The sequence below is a fragment of the Centroberyx gerrardi genome, chromosome 11, assembly GCF_048128805.1.
Source record: "Centroberyx gerrardi isolate f3 chromosome 11, fCenGer3.hap1.cur.20231027, whole genome shotgun sequence".
Taxonomy (NCBI): domain Eukaryota; kingdom Metazoa; phylum Chordata; class Actinopteri; order Beryciformes; family Berycidae; genus Centroberyx; species Centroberyx gerrardi.
In genome coordinates, this window is record NC_136007.1 from 16799935 (window position 1) to 16818378 (window position 18444).

Genomic DNA, 18444 nt, shown 5'->3' on the forward strand with positions numbered 1-18444 from the left:
ATAGATTGGGAGAATCAGCTATGTGACACAAACATGAGATGTAGACTGTATGTTGGTAAAAGTCACAAACAGTTTGTCTATTTGTGCAAACAAATAGTAGCAAAAGAAAATATCAATTCTATCCTTCTATCCTTTTATTCAACAAAATGTGCAAAAGTCAAGGCGGGTGAGTATTTTTTTTGTGTGACATTTGATGTCAGCAAAGCATTTTGGCTTTAAATATTTTAAACGATTTTGAAAGATACAGAAATATTGTTGTGCAGTTATGTTCAGTTATAAATCAAACCACTGTACACACTGCAAAATATAACTGAAACTGGCAAGAGTCATGGCATCAAAACCCTGACACACAAACTTCTACTGCATAATACATTCAAAGAAAAAAGTACAACTCAATTGAATAATGTCTGTGTGTAATAAAAAACTTCAAATACAAAACAAATCAATTTCCCAACTTCGCTGGCAAGAAGTGAGCAATAAAGACTCGTAGTACAAAACAATTCTACATAACATTATAAACTGCCGAACAATGGAAATAAAATGAATTCTAAAATTTGTGGCAAGAGTTGTGGCAAAAAGTAAACAAAATAATGATACATTGATCCAGAACATAATACTTCCAAGTAACGGCAAATGTACAAATCGGAACAAGTCAAAAACACAGCTGACAGTGCGCTGACAGCCTTGCTAACATTCATAATATTTGTAAATAGCCCAGCATTAGCCTACATCTGTTCAACATGTAACATCTTCAGTAATGTGTAGTGATGGATACAATGTCAAGTGGTCTCTGTAATGCAAAACCACTGAATACAAACTAAAATATGTGACATCTTTGAGAGCTTCATCGTGTGAATAAAATGAGAGAGGAGAGCAACACTAAAACATCCTTCTGCAGCCCTTTGAGAGCGGTGAAGTGAAACCTTTAGACTGCCGGCAGGTGTATGAAGGTGCGGCTTCCCTCGTCTTTTTAGGGTTCCACCACCGTAACGACTGATTTACTGGCAAACAGAGTGGTAGCGAGCGAGTCCAGCTTTTTCACTTGTCTTGATCTCCACCTACAATTGAAATCAAGTTGAATCAAGTTAGGTCATCGTCTCTTTTCGCTGCATTTATCTCAGTATGTGTGCGCGTGTGTCTGTGCATTTCCGTGCTCATGCACATACTCACACTCTGAACAGTGCCCACACACAGAGAGACAGTAGCAGCAGAGTGATTACGGCAACGGCGACATGCACACAGACAGTTATGACGTCCCATCCTGGGTCGGCACCAGTTACTTTCTCATCTATGACATACAGAGGGAACAGAGAATAGACATTGTGATGTTTTGGACCAGGAATGAGCCAGCTTAGATCTATCATCCTGAACCTATAGACAGATCCGTTGGTGGAAATAGGGAGGAGGAAGATGAATTTACCACCGCTCTGCAGTGACAAAGAGTGAAGGCAGGAACGTGTTACTCTGACTGCTGCTTGATTAAGCGATGGGAGGTAGGAGTTCAAGGAGCTTCTCTTACATTTTTCTTTCTCCCAAAGACAAATTACTTTTTCAACTTCAGTCAGCCGGATTCACATCAGCACATAAGTTTGTATGATCTTTATTCAGTTAAAACGAGCACCCTGTTGCCTAAGCCTTAGCAGAAGACGATCCATCATCCTGAGTCACAGCTGAACTGTCATATAGACAACGAAATGCAAAAAAGGCTTCAAAATACAAACATCAAACTGGGACTGCTGAAGACCAAGGGGACGTCTTGAAAGTAGGCTCAGTCATTTCTCTGCTCTGGCTTTTCTGCCACTAGAAGCGAAGAGAGATGCGCAGTGGGAATATGGACTCTGATTGGTCGGCTGACAGCCAATCGCGATGCTGGGCAACTTTGCCCCCCAAAAAACACAACATCAGGGTTACATCAGAGTTATTCAACCGTCTGTCATGTTTTCATTCCAACCAAAGACCACAGCAGCTGATTTCACTGACTAGATTCTCCTGTTTGGTTGAAGGTGTGCTAATCAGTGAAATCACCTGCTGTAGTGTTTGGTTGGAATGAAAATCTGAATACATTTGGCCCTCCGTGGCACGCGATCGAATACCCCTGATCTACACCAAGCCCAACACATAGAAGCACACCACCATAAGTAGCTCTCTAATGATACTTAAAAAACATACGCCTACATGCTCCTTGAGAGTTCATGTTCTTGTCAGAGTTCATGGTTTCCACAAATATTTGATGACGACATCAGTGTGATCCAGCTGGGCTTCCACCAAGTTGGAGTGCGATTCATGAAGACTTGTCTGTAAGATTTTGACTGTGCACCAAAAACTTGTTACAAGGTGCTTTACCTCTTGGTTTGACCATTGGAAATGTAAACATATGAATAACATGACTAACTATAGATCCTTCAGGAATGTATGATTAATTACCAATCCCTCAGCAATCGAAACTCATGACTTAATGAATATCGTAGTTGGAGTTTTTCAAATTTTGACAGCACAATTGGATATAACTATATATAATGAGAACACATGATACACATAATGTCGCCTAAACAAAATATTCAAACCTCAAACATTCCGATAACCAACTTATTTAAAAAAAAAAAAAACCCACAAACACAGAGGGTCATTCTAAACAAAAGATATTTTGCATCTCCAAATAGGAGGAACAACCCACAAAGATGGGTTGGACGGGGCCAAACAGTAAGACATGGAACACAAAATGGGAGGGGACTGGTGATTGACACCAGTCAAGCTCATTTGCATATTTTGGCAAATTATTAAACATTTTGGGGTCTTCCTTGTAATGGATACTACTGTACAGAGGCAAGGAAAGACTGGCCTTTTTATTGTAATGTTTTACAGTAAATTCTGGATAAATATACTGAAACAGCATTACCTGGGTGACATGTCCAATGACTCCAGTCGCTCCAAAAGCCTTTGTTAGCACAGTACTTATGCAACCTGGACCGGACCCTGAAGCAGTTTCTCTTCGTGTCAGAGATGGAGAGTAGAGTCAGGTTCATCTCCTTGGTTAAAATCTGCTGCTGTCAGTAACAAATGAAGTGAAGCGATCATTATTACTCATGCATATAAGAAACAAGCAAAGACAATGTTCATTCACCCCTGTTCATTACAGTAGATCGCTTTTTAACTTTTTGTGGTATTTCAACAGATGAGCTGAGTCCCAGTTCACAGAGCCTACAAGCTTTATAATAAAAAATATAAAAAACACCATTATTTTTTTTTTTTTTCCCCATAACCTTTACAACCTACATGTCTGCAAGTGCAGTGTGCAAGGCAATGCTGATTCCATTGCCTATTCCATTCAAATACAAACGGTATCATCTGCAACATTGCACAGGTAATTAATAATTAATAAACATTTAATAAACTCTAATTCTGTACGTTTTCAGAGGTTTTTCATCATCTTCTGTTAGGGCTACGTCTACCCCAAAATTATGATAGACAGGTAAAAATGAGGGATAACCATACATCATACACATACAAATGAACCCACTTTTTCATATATTTTTTATTTGACAAATTGATTATGGTGTTTTTTTGATGATTCAAGCAGTTTGTATAGGCTATTTAAACAAATACATTTGCTCATTTCTCCCGCCATATTATAACATTGTTATACAACACAATCGGTTAATATAGGTATCTTTTCAAGGCTGTAGTGGGCTAGAGCAAAAATAACAGTAGCATTCAAAACTAGACATCGCTGGGAATCCGTTGGTGCCAACGATGTTATGCTACCTAGCCGGGGAAGGCGACAAAAACACCTCCAAATCTATATAACATTGTTATAATCGGTTAATACTAGTCTTTTCGAGGATGGAGCGGGCTCAATTTTTAAGGTAGTGCAAAGATTATGGTGCCATTTGAAAGTCGATATCAAGAGGAATCCGTTGGAAACAATGTTATGCTAGCTAACTGGGAAAGGCGCTAAATACCAATCTAAGCTAAATTTGGTATTGGCTCATCATGCCTGCCAAGAAAAGAAGGAGCTCTTCAGATGAATCGGAGCAATCACATAAGCACCCTCCTCAAAACTGCATTTTACATGTAGTTGGCATTGATCATGGGTGCTTTACATCATTTAGTCATGTCAAAGAACCACCAACTGCTACTTTGGCAAAGCTTCATGATATTCGAAACAGAAGACTTTCTGAGCCTAAGGACTCAGTTCATTGCATGGCAGCGGCCTGTCAGTTAATCCCTGAAGGTCTTGAGGGTGTAGATTTAGGAACAACTGGCTATCACCATGGATGCTGTCAGTGCTTCATGAAAAACTTGGACCGTTTGAAAGGTACAGTCGACAGTTCAACTAAAGCGTCAGCATCACGATCTCCTCGAAAAATCTCTTCTGCAGGGTCGCTGTTCCAACCACAATGCATCTTCTGCGAAAAAGGTGAATTAAAAGTGTTTGGAAAAACCCAAGAAAGAGTAAAGTTTCCATCATGGAAAAACAGGCCAGCTGCTTGGAAGGAGGTTGAGCATCAAGCCCTAGCACTAGGATATAGCCGTCTGCATCGTGAGGTGAAAGGAAAAGATCTATTTGCCAGGAAAGCACACCACCCTTACTGTCGCAATTTGTTCAATACCAAATACAAAAATCATGTCCGTGCAAAGAGGCGAATTGATATCCGCAACTGTGACACAGAGCAGGCCCACAGGGCTGCTGCTCATCAGGAGGCATTCTCATCTGTAATCGATTTCATCAACAGCCATGTCATTGAGCAGAATGAGGTGGTGCAGTTTTCTACTTACTACTACCAAAGTGAACTCAGGTGATAAGGGCTTTGTCACATTCAATCTTGTCTACAATTCCAGCATTAAAGTCGAGGACGCTTTGTCCTATGCATACAAACTCGGCTCAAGGGACAAGTATAAGGATGTTGCTCTCCTTCTCCGAGGTGTGATCCTACAAGCCTTTAGCAAGTCCACGTCCCTACCTTGGCCGATGATCTCGACATCAAATCTGATGATGTCCTCCCTCCAGACCTGACCAAGTTTCTCAACACTGTTATTTCTAGTGAGGCAGCGGTTGGGGAAATATGTGCAAAGACGCATCGTCTCGTGCTGTCTATTGGCCAGGTAATACTTAATAAGACTTACTCCACATCATATAATGTTAATGATCATAATTAGTAGCCCTTTATCCATGCACTTATAATTCAAACACAACATCATAAAAGAACCTTACCTTAATATAATATACATTAAATGTTTACTTCAATTAAGATCAGTAATTAAAATTTATTGTAAATTATTATCTCTTGGCAATATTGTTCCAGGATCTTTGCCGTGCTGTGACAAATGGTGAGTGGAAGCTGCCAAAACACCTCCTCCTCTGCTGCACAGTCCGGCACCTGTATCGTATCAGGCAGCTGACCACTATACTCAACAGACTCAGCCATTCTGAGTCATATGACTTTGGCCTGGACTTGAGACGGCCATGGCCAAGGCCATTGATGAAATGTCAACTTACCTGACTCCTAAGATAATCACTGGTGAAGGTAATGATGTGTTTCACGTGGAATGGGATAACCTAAACAAAATCACCACCAATGTCCATGGACCCAACATTGTGAATAGTGCAGGTGGCATCATGGTTCAAGAGGTGAAACCTGGTTTCGAGACAGGGGCAGACGCTGCCTCTTTGTGACTGGACAAAGAATCGGTCACTCAAGGTGGATACCCCAAAAACCCTGCCTCCTCTGCATATGTGTTCATACCTCCAGCAGAGAATGACACAGTGTACAAGGCGTGTTTGATGGAGTATCATGTGTGGATCATGGTGCGGATGAAGGGAAGCAGTGGAAAGCAGCCGGTCCCTGCATTTGGTGGATTCATCTCTGCCACAGGAACCAAGCCTGCCAGGAAGTCATCCATTGATTATTTCACTCCAATCAACCAGCCATTCACAGAGTACTCTGTTATCCAGGAACTGCTGAGACAGTCTGAGGAAGCCACTGCTGAGGTTGGACTGAAATATGTCCTCAGCACATTTGACCTTGGTGGGTGCATGAAGGCACTTCCCCTCATATGGAAATTTCCAGAGAAGTACAAGTCACATGTAATCACTCCAGGCGCATTCCACACTGGGATGAATTACATGGGCATGGTAACTGGACACAAGTTCAGGGGTTCAGGCTATGCTGAGGTCATCCTGGAGGCTGGCCTGATCACCAGTGGCTGCTTGAACAGTGTTCTCAGTGGGAAGGCTTATGCGAAGGCACTGTTCTGCCTGAAGACTGTCTGTGAGGCGATGGAACGGCTGCTGATGGAAAAGTTTGTGCAGGAGGAAAGCATCCAGGTAGACAATGTAGTGTCCCTTCTAAACCTGGTCAAGTCCTGCAACCGAGAGCATCTTAACCTTGCTGTCCAGGACACCTCAACCCTCACCATCATCAACAAGTATATTGAGTTTGAGGACAAGGTGTGTGCCAATCACCTGGGCAAGACTGGTAACTTCTGGTTTGGCTTCATCAAACACGTCCGCCTCATCCTCATGCTCATCTACTCTGTGAAGACCAACAACCTCAAGCTCTTTCACAAGTGCAATGGGGAGATGGCTAATCTGTTCTTCGCATTTGATGGGCAGAACTACTCCAGGTAACTCATGTTTGGGTATAAAAACACATTTGTAAAAGACTGCCATGGTTAATTTTAGTACTTACTCTCTAACACATTGGTAATCCCTTGCTCCACAGGTACTTGGTCTGGTTAGAGGTGTTCCTTACCAACCTTGATCTGTCTCATCCTGGTGCGAAGGACCTTCTCGAGAAGGGTGGCATCTCAGTAGCACGCTCACTCATCCCTGGTGCACTCAGCACAGTGGACAAGACCATGGAGGAAACGTTCATGAAGTTTGCCAAGTCAGCAGGTGATTTTAACCAATAAATAATATCTTACCCTTTGCAGGTGGTCTAGGGGGACTGTTCTCCATGTTTGGTGCCTATCAGCGCTGGTGCCGCACCACATCTGCTCGCACCCAGTATTTTGAGAGGATGCTTGAGATGTGTGGACTCACTGATGACACTGATTGTCCTACTAAGGCAGGAAAGCATCGTGAGCTTGAGGCAGCTGAGGTCAAGAAAAGTGAGGATGCAGTGCAGAGAACACTCACTGCTATCTGAAACTTCATTGACACCTTCGCCATTACTGACAAAGATCACCTCTACAACATCGCATCTGGTGCTTATGTTTCCCTTGAGGTAGAGATTGATGTGGTGCGAGCCGACACAGTTGGCAAGGAAGCAAAGGAAGCATTCATCAGGGATCGCTTCCAAAATGGTATTCCTGCAGAGACCTTCTTTGAACCCATCAAGAAACAGAAGCTGAAAACAATGGAGGCCTCTAACAAGACCATCAAACTCACCTCCTCACAGGGAAAGGTATATACCAAATTACCAATTTCACTGATTTCATATCATACTCTTACATACATATACACATACTTTTAATATGACATTTCAAATAAACCTAAATGAGAAGTAAGACATTACTGTTCTATATTTTCAGCTCATCCAGTACAGCGAACAGAGCAACTTGGCCTTCATTCTTCTTGTCAAGTCACAGCTCCTGAATGAGCCTCTCAACCTTGATGAGCTGATGCGGTACTCCCTCACCCCTGTTCCTCCCAGCCTTGGCACTGCTGATGGGTTCTTTGCCAAAACAAATAAGGCCTCTATGCTGCACTTTTTGCTGGAAGACTCACCTGAGGAAGTTCCGAGGAAGTTCCCTACCCATGCCATCATGTTGCACATACATGATGGCATTGTTCCACGCACTCATGAATCTGCCAGAAACGTGTGGTGAAGTTTGCCTCCGGGTGCTGGACCAGATGGTTGCCAAAAAGAACTTTGTGTTCTCTACTGACTGCTATCATGCAAGGTCTATCAAGACACAGGAGAGATTGCGGCATGACTCATCTCAGAAATTCATCATGGGTGGCCCATCCACTAGGAAGCCTGCTGACTTCAAGCAGTTCCTAGCCAATGATGACAACAAGCAACAACTCTGCCAGCTACTTCTCCAGGTCTGGGGGAGCAAAGCTGCAGTGTCGACTCGAGAAGTGTGGAGTGGCGATTGTCATTGTGGAAGGAAAAGCACAACATCTGGACTCATCTCATGGTGAAGTAAGTACATACAATGTGGTAAGATTGAACAAATATTTCTTTACATATCGTATATCCTAAGAAACTCACAATGATGATTACACTTTACCACTGAATCTGCAATTAGATGTTTCATGTGTTTCAGGTGAGGATGCATGAGATCCATGAGTTGTCATCAGACCAAGAGGAGACAGACACCCGGGTGGTTCTATACCTGCACTACGCAGCCAGACAAGGTTACAAGTCAGCTGTGGTGAGGACTCCTGACAGTGACATATTTTTCATCTTGCTCCACCACTCACACTCCATCGGCCTCACGATCTTCCTCGATACTTGAACAGGCAAGTACCGCCAGATCAATGTCAATGTAACAGAGCTCGCCAAGTCACTGGAGCCTGAATACTGCACGACGCTGCTAGGGTTCTACATGTTTACAGGCAAGGACTGTACCAGTGCCTTCAAGGGTAAGGGCAAAGTGGCTCCCCTGAAGATGCTGCAGAAGAATCCAAAGTATCACAAGGCTTTTAGGTAAGTAATCGATGTTGCTGTATGCAATAACTTCAATTTGTGCTGTTTATAATCATTGAATTCTAGCTGAAATTTAAAACCATTTGTTACATTGTAAGAGAGCATATCCATGGATTTTTTATTTAGGCAACTTGGTGATGACTGGACGGTGAAACCAGAGGTGGTGGCAGATGTGGAGGCCTTCACCTGCCTTATGTATGGTCAGGCGCAGGAGAAGTCAGTAGATGTGGTGCGAGGAAAGATGCTCAGGAAGATGGTGGGAGATGATGACAAACTCACCACCAACAAGTCCAAAGTTGATCTGGCTCGCCTTCCACCATGTAGGAATAATCTAATTCCACATATTGGCCGGGTCAATTACAGACTGGCCAACTACAAGCGTGCCAACCAGCCTCAATTTTGGAGACCAAAGCCCTATGATGATGGCCAGGGATGGATGTTGACCGAGGGGGGTGTGCTGGAGCCATTGTGGTCATGTGGGCCCATCTTGCCTTCCTCCCTCATTGATTTGATTGAGGAAGTGTTTGAGGATGAGGATGGAAAAGAAGAGGACAATGACCTGGGAACAGACTATGACAAGCTCCTTGACGATTATAACAATTAGAATAGATGATACTAATAGTTTGATGATACTGATGTAGTAATAGTTTTTGTTTAATTTATGTATATAATTATAATTATTAACGATTAATCTGTTCCTGGCCTTAGCGTTGTTAGTATTTGGCATGATTTCAAATGTCATGCATTTTGAGGCTGATAAATGCTCTGAATCATCAGAATAATAATCTCAAGCACTCTGTTAAATTAATATTATATGAAAAAGTGGGTTCATTTGTATGTGTATGATGTATGGTTTAAGAGTTATGGTTAGCCCTCATTTTTACCTGTCTATCATAATTTTGGGGTAGACGTAGCCCTAACAGTGTCCCTGACTTTATCTTTTAGGCTACAGCAACATATTATCAATCAAATGAAAGCTTAGAATATTGGGCAATTTTCTATAGCCATTAAAGGGCTGATGTTTTTCACCAAATACCTACAAATTGGGAAGATTTACTAAAGGTCATCTATTGTTAAATATTGTTTTGGCAGAATTTTGCAATAAAAAGCCATTTAAGCACAGATAGACATTTCAAATCATTAAAATAACCATTTCAATCGATTCCTCATGCTTACATTATCCAAAAAATTGGGTTCATTGGTCTTTGTACAATATACGGTTCAAAAGTTGTGGATATATTTGATTTTTAACTGTCGCGATATGTTGTGTTTGACAAAAATCAAAATGGCCGCCAAATCAACCCCTTCGGAATTTTTTTTGCAATGGGAACATCCAGATTTGTTTACTAGACACCTTCAGGGTTGCAAAAATATAGGTTTCATTTAGAATTCCACCGGGTGCATGGGGACCCCCTCTTCCTACTAGACTAGTTAGCCTGGAAGCCAGACTCACTCACTCACTGAGTCACTGAGTCACTCAGTCACTCGCCGAGTCACTCACTCACTGAGTCACTGAGTCACTGAGTCACTCAGTCACTCGCCGAGTCACTCACTCACTGAGTCACTGAGTCACTCAGTCACTCAGTCACTCACTGAGTCACTCAGTCACTCACTCAACAGCCCGTTCGTTTATTTGGCCTATACTATTTGTTTTAATTTAGTTATTTGTAGCGTTTCCTAATTTTATAATGTTACAAAGATCCACAAGCGATGAACGAGAAACAAATGCACTTGTTCTTCTAATCTACAAGCACAGTTCTCATTTGGCTACGTACACACTGCAACTAAATACGGTTGTCACTCCTCATTCGTTGCTTAATCCTGTTAGGCTCACATTACATCGTTCACAACTCTCCTAAGTGTACTGTATACATAGAGTGGAGCCAACCCACTCTTTCGACACTCATTCACCAAAAGTCTTCCCTCTCTCACCCGCGCATAAAGGCCAACTGAATCAAATGAACCAAAGAATCAATTGAGCGAAACTTTTGTTTTTTTTGTTTTGTTGTTATATATTGTAGTATAATGCACATACTTCACATATTTTTATTTGCACATATTTTTATAATGCACATACGGTACTTTACATATTTTTATTTTATTGTAGTATAATGCACATATTCTACATATTTTTATATTTATTTTCTTATTTCTATTTTTCTTATAATTTCTCTATGCCTATATATATTTCTGTGAGCAACTGCAACGAAACCTAATTTCCCCTCGGGGCTCAATAAAGTATTTCTGATTCTGATTCTGATTTTCACTCAGTGCGGGTTATAAGATAAACATTGTGTCCTGGATCCCTGACTCCATGGCTAGATATCCAGGTGAATGTTCAAACATGCTATTGTCAATCTCTGTTCACAATGCATACAATCTAAGATGACAATCAGGTGATACAGGTATTATGGCAACTTCTGCACTGTGCTAACAGCCTAGCCCAGTTACCTGCATGCTCTGCACTGGTTTTATCATGTCATGCATCTGTTCAAGACCAAATCTGCGTTATCAATTTTAAAGGTTTAGAAGTTGAAAAGGTTATGGGAAATTACACAACCTTTGCACTACAAGGCATCTTGGAAACAGGGCTCTGGTCAGTATAATGAGCATGTTAGCAAGTAGAAAAACACAAGACCTAAGTTACTTTCAGTTAGCCGTACCGTTAAGTTGTTCCCATCAGGTCCCTCTTGGTTGCGTTCCACTTCCCATTCGAGGCAGTGCTTGGGAACCCTCCCAACAGGACACTCCCAGTGAAGCTCCAGCTGCCTGTCTGGACCCGCTTGCAGATGCAGTGTCTCTGTGACTGCAGGCTTCACTACACATACATATATAAAAAAGTGTTTACTTTCTTCTTCAGGTTTCAATAGCAGACAGCAGGGCTATGTGAGGGTCGGGAGATGGGGGTCTTGTCCATTACACCATCACTGAGCACTTCATTGTGCTTAATTGAGTGTGCACAGCAAGGTTGTATTGTCAAGATAAAGATATATGCAGCTTGGGAACTAAAACATTAGGATCCATCAAGGTACTCTGTATGCTAGGTTAAGTCAACAAGAAACAAACATGCATGTACCGTGGTTTTGGATTTGCAGGGAGATGAATGCTGGTTTCAGTGGTCCCCCAGGAGAGGAGCCATTCACACAGAAGTTGATATCAATGAAATCAAGGAGAGATTTCCGTGTGAAGTTGCAGCCGCTCCTAACTCCATTAGCAATGATATATTTTGGGCATTCCTTGGTCTGTTCAAGTTGCTTGTGCCTGGGGAAGTACCACACCCAAAATCTTAAATAAATTAACATTTCTTCAATGCAAAAACACGTCTGATGATTGACTTGAGTGGAATGTTGTTTGTTTTCGGATGTCTCTATGTATTTGTTTGTGGTTTCAATTTCGGATTCATTTCAGCTATACTTTTTAGGCAGGTTTACTAATTTGGGTCCAGCTTGTATTTTTAGTATCTACTGTATTTTCAGGGTCAGGTTGCCAAGTAGCTTTCATGTGTATTTAATGTACACAAGTAATATTGGAGAAGCACGAGTGCGAAAATTGTTTTTAATCGCCAGTTTGTGGTGGCGGCAGGATAAATCAAATTAAATTACTCGCATGGACTGAAATCTGACTCATGACTATTAGTTGCAGGTTATCTGTCTTTGTCCCAGCTCAACTCTCTTCTCTTCTCTTGAAAACAATCCATTATGGTTTTGATTTTAATTTTAAAGTGTGGTTTGGAGGTTAAAGAGAGAAGAAGAGAAGAGAAGAGAAGAGAAGAGAAGAGAAGAGAAGAGAAGAAAAGAGAAGAGTCTTGAGTCGTGTCAGTTTTCCATATGCTTTATATTTTACTTCTTGTCCTTAATTAGTGCAATATGTTGGTTTTCTTGTCTTGTTCTGATTTATTTATCAATCCAGGTACATGACATACCAGAAATAGAGACGTTGGTGTGAGTTGGCCGGCTGCTTTGGGCCTCTTTCCCAATTGCACTGTATGTATTCCATCTTATGGAACACACAGACAAAATCCTGGACCTTGGTGCCCGCCAGGCCTAGAGATAATTCAAGAGAGGTGAACAAAAAACAATCAATGTCAATCTAAGAATCTGTTCAAACCAGCACAGATTACAGGAATATTTCACTTGGAGAGAACATTTTAACTTTTCTACAACAAATCTATAAGTCTCCTGGTTAAAGATGAATAAAGTTTCATCACAACACAATAGATGTTTCTCCTTTCTCTTGCCACTCTCATCAAATGCAAATGTCTTTTGGAATCCCCTCTTGCTTGGACGGTGTCGTGGTGGGAAGATGGACATCACCATGTCAATCTGGTAAGCTATCGTCTGTTTTACAAGGTCTAAACCTTCTTCTGCAGGTCAGCAAGCAACGTGAGGCCTAACTAGACGCGCTGAAGTTGATCTTTTTTGTACCATTGGCTTCATCGTTTCTGTGCTCACAGCCCAAGTAGCTATTAATGTGAAAATTTACCATCTCACTGGAAAATGTATTGCTTTTCCAAAAAATCACTTAAACCTGGGCAACAAGTAGAGTGGCTGAATGCATTTTTGAATACCTGAAAACACTTATATTCCAACTATTGTGGAATAAAACTGTTACCTTTTGACTGTTTAAGTGTCAGTGTTATTAAGTTAAGTGTCTGTGTTATTGTTGTCTATCTTTCATTGCTGTCACCTCTTTCCCTACTGGTCTCTTATCACTGTCACCACAGGCTTAAAGAGTATAGTAGGCCAAGACTGCCTTCTGAGTAACTCACCAGTGCTGTCAGGTTTCTGGACCAGCTCGGTGTAGCGCGCACTCTTGACCTCGGAGCCGCTGCTGCAGGATCCTCTCAGTAAGGTGTACACTCTCACTTCAACTGCTTTCCCCAGGTCAAACTGGGCACTGTATGTCCTCTTAGTAGTCCTGATAGCCTAGCAACCCAAAAACATTATCCTGTCATTCAGAGGTTATGGCTTTGGTATTTAGGCGAGTTCACATTGTTCTAACCGCCAGACAGAGACAGAGGAGTCACAAGCTGGAATTTCCGCGAGATATGTCCTTCTGGCAAAATTTGGTGAAGTTCCTGTGCTTCCCTACTTGTATTCAAAGCTGATGTTTTCCCTCAGTTAATCCTGTTAAAAAAAATCAATTCATGCAACCACACATGCAATATCACTTTTTTTAAGTTATTTGCCATGACATTTGTGAACAAATTCTAGTAAGATGGCTCTGGCTCCCATGGCTTTTTTGGACTAAAAGTACATTCAACTCTAAACTATGTCTTTAAGAATTAATGGGCCTCCAAAATGCAAAGTAAGAAATTAAAGCCATATGACCTTAGTCTCTTCCCAACAAAACAATTTTAAGGGACAATAAAAATCAGTGTTGTGCTAACAGGAGCAAACAACCTTACTGGATCACTTGAGGATATGGCTACAGAACTGTATAAACATGGAGCAGAAAGATGAGAAAGTTTCCACTGGGCAATCACATTTTAGAGGTCATGACCATTGTACCACCCCTCTGTCTGTCTGTTTCTTCTTCTTTGCCTGTGTTCCTTCTTCTTTACAGGAGCCAGGTAGACAGAGCTGGGTGGGTCTGTATCTAGGGGGGTGGGAGCATCTAAGAGCCCCGGCTTTGTGCTCTCTTTGGGCAGCCTTGAATATCTGTTCATGGTTTCCACTTTATCTTTAATTTGACTCGTTGGTTTTCACGCTACACAACCCTCACACTTCACTTTCCATTCATCCACACATGCATTACACCACTGACTCCCCAAATCCTCACATTCTATGGTTTTTGACTTTGGTTAGAGCTTTGAGTTTGTGTGTGGACTCTCTCATTTGTTACGAGCCTGAGCCAAGTTTGCAACAGCTAAATCACAATAATTCCCGAAGACAGCAAGGAACAACCCCACTGCAGTTTGCACAGAACACTTAGTCTCCTTAGAAATCAGTGACTCCTTATGAGATCAACCAGGATACAGATGAGATGTAGCTCATTTATGAACTGGGGAGATTTCTGCAATTAAGGTTGAGATTATTTTATTTGGCCAATCTACACAAGGTAAGATGGGGTAAGGTAAGGAACATCCCTCCTAGTTAGAGTCACATAGAGTACACATACATCTCACCAGGTCAGAGCAGGGTTGGTTGCTGTTTGCTCAAGGGCACTGCAGAATACCAGCCATCCTCCACTCCTGGCTTGAATACAACCAACAACTTTTTGGCTCTTATTCCGGCCCTCCACCCCACGGCCAACCTGCTGCCCTGCTGCCTAAAGAGCGACTCAGATGGGTTACAAGTATTCGGTTTTCCTTGCTACTTATTTTCATTACTTGTACGATTCCATTGTTAAAAATGTGCTTTAATGTCCCACCACCATGATGCCTCTTGTTATCAATGGGAGATTATGAGGAAGCTTTTCCCCAAAACTCTGAAGAGATGGGCGAGCGCTGCCACTTACAGTCCATCTGTCCTGGTATGTGTTGAAGTACTCCAGCTGAAAGTACTGCTGGCAGTCTGTCATGTTCAGCAGGCTGGCTGCGGGGCTCCACTGGATCTGGAGAAGTCCGAGGTGACCTGGGTCAAATATCACAAGATCCTCTGGAGGATCCACTGCAAGTGGAAAAAATGCAGATAATGCAAGATAATTATATGGGAAACAAACTGTTAGAGACTTCCAACACCTGTTTCTTGTCAATACTGGCTCAACAGAAATGCTTTAGAGTCAGTCTGCCTCCAACTACAAAGTTACAAAGTCACATTCTTTGGCAACCAAACTCCCTGCAGACCAACACGTGAACTTTACTTTCAACAATTTGCGTGTTGACCCCAGAAATGTATGGCTGCCTAATTAAGATCATATAGTGCAGAGATTTATTATGCTCACTTCTAAATTGTGATTAATTTTAAAATTGTTTTCCCAGTCCAAATGAATCGCGGCTACCAGTGAAACGGGAAAACACCTTGGATTTTCCGTCAAGCGTTTAATTAACACGTCAGCGACGAACAAAACCCGAGACCGCCGGTGTAGCATGCGATGGATAATGAATCAGGAAAAACAAATCTGAACCAACCTGTAATTTCAGTGAATTGCATGCATTGGCTCCAGTTTAGCAAGAAGAGCATCAGTGCAGCTCCTCTAGTCAACCAGGTTTTGCCTGCCATCGCTCTGTATGGAAGTCAATAAGATGAATGATGGCCGTTGTAATCTTGAAACAACACTGAATAAAACACTGATAAATCAAATAATGTATAAATCATCAGCGTGTATGAGTGATCGAGGGTTTAAATTACGAGGTGATCAATATAATGCAGAAATTTTAACTAGCCATATTCACACAAGACACCTTAACTCATAGTGTTTTCTCTGTTGTGTGTGTCAAAAAACACAACAATCTACCATCTTACCTTATTATGTCTACAAAATGCATTCAGAATTCCTTGTTCTATGCTACAAAATGTAAAATAAATACTGGATCAAAGGATGTCATCCATAAAAAAAAAAAAAAAAGATTTTGAAAGATACCATAAGACGAGGATACTTACATGAATGGTGAGTGAGGGTTTCCCTGTGCAGACTTCCGAAAGGCAGAGTGTAATGCTGTCAGACTGCGGCTGGGTGGCTGAGCCGTTTGTCTGCTGCTCAGAAGAAGCTGCTGAAGCCACAGTCCAATAACCTCCTGCCCCTCATGCAGCCTACCTGGAAATCAGTGTTTAGGAGGGAGCCCGGCTTCCAAGTAGTCGGGAAACGGTTGAGTAATGACATCCCGTATCCGCACTTTTTTTTTTGGGGGGGGGGGGGGAGACAAATCCATGACATTGACACAAGGGCATATAGCTGTGACACAATTGGTATTTTCTTTGGACAGTCCACTGTTGATGCTCAACTATCAGGTGACAAAAATGTTCAACAAATTGACACTTGGCTATATTTGCTGCGTCTCCACAGACTCTGTAAACCCCCTGACTGCAAACTAACCCCAATCCAACCCATATGATTAACCCTAACCCAGGCACTGGATATCTGCAGGATCTTTTTCACACTATTGTATCACCTGAAACTAGACTTTTAGTGACGCATATAGTCACTTGATAGTAAGATGAGTATCAGTCCTGACAGACACCCCACAGTGATAGTCAAACTCCTGATTCCTGAACTAGCTTATCCACCTTATCCTACAGCAGTGGACTGTCCAAATCATAACTGTAACACTAGCCTATACCAACATGACTAATAATAACACACTTTATTTGTATAGCACCTTTCATACAAAAAAGTAGCCCGAAGTGCTTCACATAATAGCCTAATACATATAAAACAGGAAATTAAATAAACCCAAGTAATAAAATAGAATCAATAAAATAAGTTATGAAGACTAAAAGAATGAGGAAATAGAGGAGTATGAACATAAAAGCCCGTGTAAACTATATGGAACAACCTTAATTAAAAGCCAGATTAAAACAATATGTCTGTAACTTTTTCTTGAAAGGGATATTGCTCATAGTTTAGGTGCGTAAAAACAGATGGCGGCTTCATCAGTGTTCATGTGTAAAACCTTTGGAAAAAAGCAGTGAGCTGGCATGGACATAAAATGATAAACAAGCTTTGATGATTGAAGATGTCAAGTCATTTAGTGCTTTATAGACTATTAAAATGACTTGAAAATCGATTCTAAAGGACACAGGCAGCCAGTGTAGTGGCATGTGTTAAAATTCTTGCATCTAGCATTCTGAATTATTTGTAATTTATCTATGGATTCAACTAGTGTGAATTAAGTGTGACCACAAAAGTTGCCATAACTGTCACAGGCTTGCCCAACAATCAGGAAACCTGGTGTTGAGTAGAAGCAAGGAAGCAATTAAACCAATTAAGGTGACCAGAATGGATACCAGAAATATCAGTGTAACTGCCTCACATTGTCAGTTAAGTTTATAGTTTTGGCACCTTGCTATTTTTTTTTTTGTTCCTAGCAATAATATAGTAGTCCTAGAGGCGGAACTAATCTTTGCCGCTCCAGCGTTCCTCACGCAATTAAAAATGAACCTTGCTAGCTAGCGATGTGGCAAAAAGCCCAAAAAAGAAGAATGGCATAAGAGCTTAATTATCAAGCATATACGCTCATATATACAGTATATACTAACCTAGAAGAAAGAAGCAAGATTTAGCCCCTCTTAGTAGTAAGCAGCCTACAAGGTATGTTTGAGTTTAAGTTAATTACCTGTTGTATAGCTGTAGGGGAATTAAGAATTGTGAATACAAGACATACATACATGCATTTCATTTATTGTCCTTTTTATTTTCTCTTTCAACCCAGTTCTCACGGGTTGGTCCGATATAGGAATAAAGCCCCGTTTTTTAACCATGACCTCGTGCATCGTGTCTATTACTGGAGGGAGCTACAATCAGAAATATCAGTATTGAAGAATAACTAAAAAACTAAAAAAAAAAATAAAAAAAAAAGCTTGTTTTTGATTGGTGCATGTGGGTGTGGTCTAGCCAAACACCAAACTCAAGGTGGGTTTGCACTATCAGTATAGAAGCACTTTCCATCTCTGCTCTGAAGGGCTTTATGCCTGGCTGGTCACCCAGACCGCTATGTTGCTACATCGTGAGCATTCAACTGCAGGATGTTTTCGTTTCCCTTTCCTTGGAATTTGGTGCTTTGGGGGATTATCCCCATTCATGTCTCATTCACGCTCATATCACATTCTGTGTACATTCTCCTAGTTTCACTCTGCTTTGTATTGTGCAAGCTGAACCCTGATGTCAGTTATTGAATATTGGCACA

General features: G+C 41.4%; 1 protein-coding gene across 2 annotated transcripts; it reads right to left on the minus strand.

The window, feature by feature from the left end:
* On the minus strand, positions 1–16209 carry il13ra2 (interleukin 13 receptor, alpha 2). Of its 2 annotated transcripts, XM_071898182.2 has the most exons (10): positions 16202–16209; positions 15730–15824; positions 15117–15268; positions 13426–13582; positions 12580–12700; positions 11734–11918; positions 11321–11475; positions 2897–3044; positions 1171–1288; positions 1–1058 (listed from the first exon to the last, which is right to left on the minus strand). In XM_071898182.2, the coding sequence occupies exons 2-10, from the start codon at positions 15818–15820 to the stop codon at positions 971–973; spliced, it is 1215 nt and encodes a 404-aa protein (XP_071754283.2). In that variant the 5' UTR covers positions 15821–15824; positions 16202–16209; the 3' UTR covers positions 1–970. The 2 variants fall into 2 exon arrangements, with proteins under 2 accessions (XP_071754283.2, XP_071754284.1); XM_071898183.2 differs by lacking the exons at positions 1171–1288; positions 16202–16209 and having other exon boundaries at positions 15730–15826.
* Positions 16210–18444: the final 2235 nt, after the last annotated feature.

Coding starts and splice junctions, on each gene's coding strand:
- il13ra2 (XM_071898182.2), bottom strand. CDS start 15,820: ATGGCAGGCAAAACCTGGTTGACTAGAGGAGCTGCACTGATGCTCTTC. Junction 13,583..15,116: donor CATACCAGGACAGATGGACT/GTAAGTGGCAGC, acceptor TTGGGTTGCTAG/GCTATCAGGACTACTAAGAG. Junction 11,919..12,579: donor CACCAACGTCTCTATTTCTG/GTATGTCATGTA, acceptor GTACTTCCCCAG/GCACAAGCAACTTGAACAGA.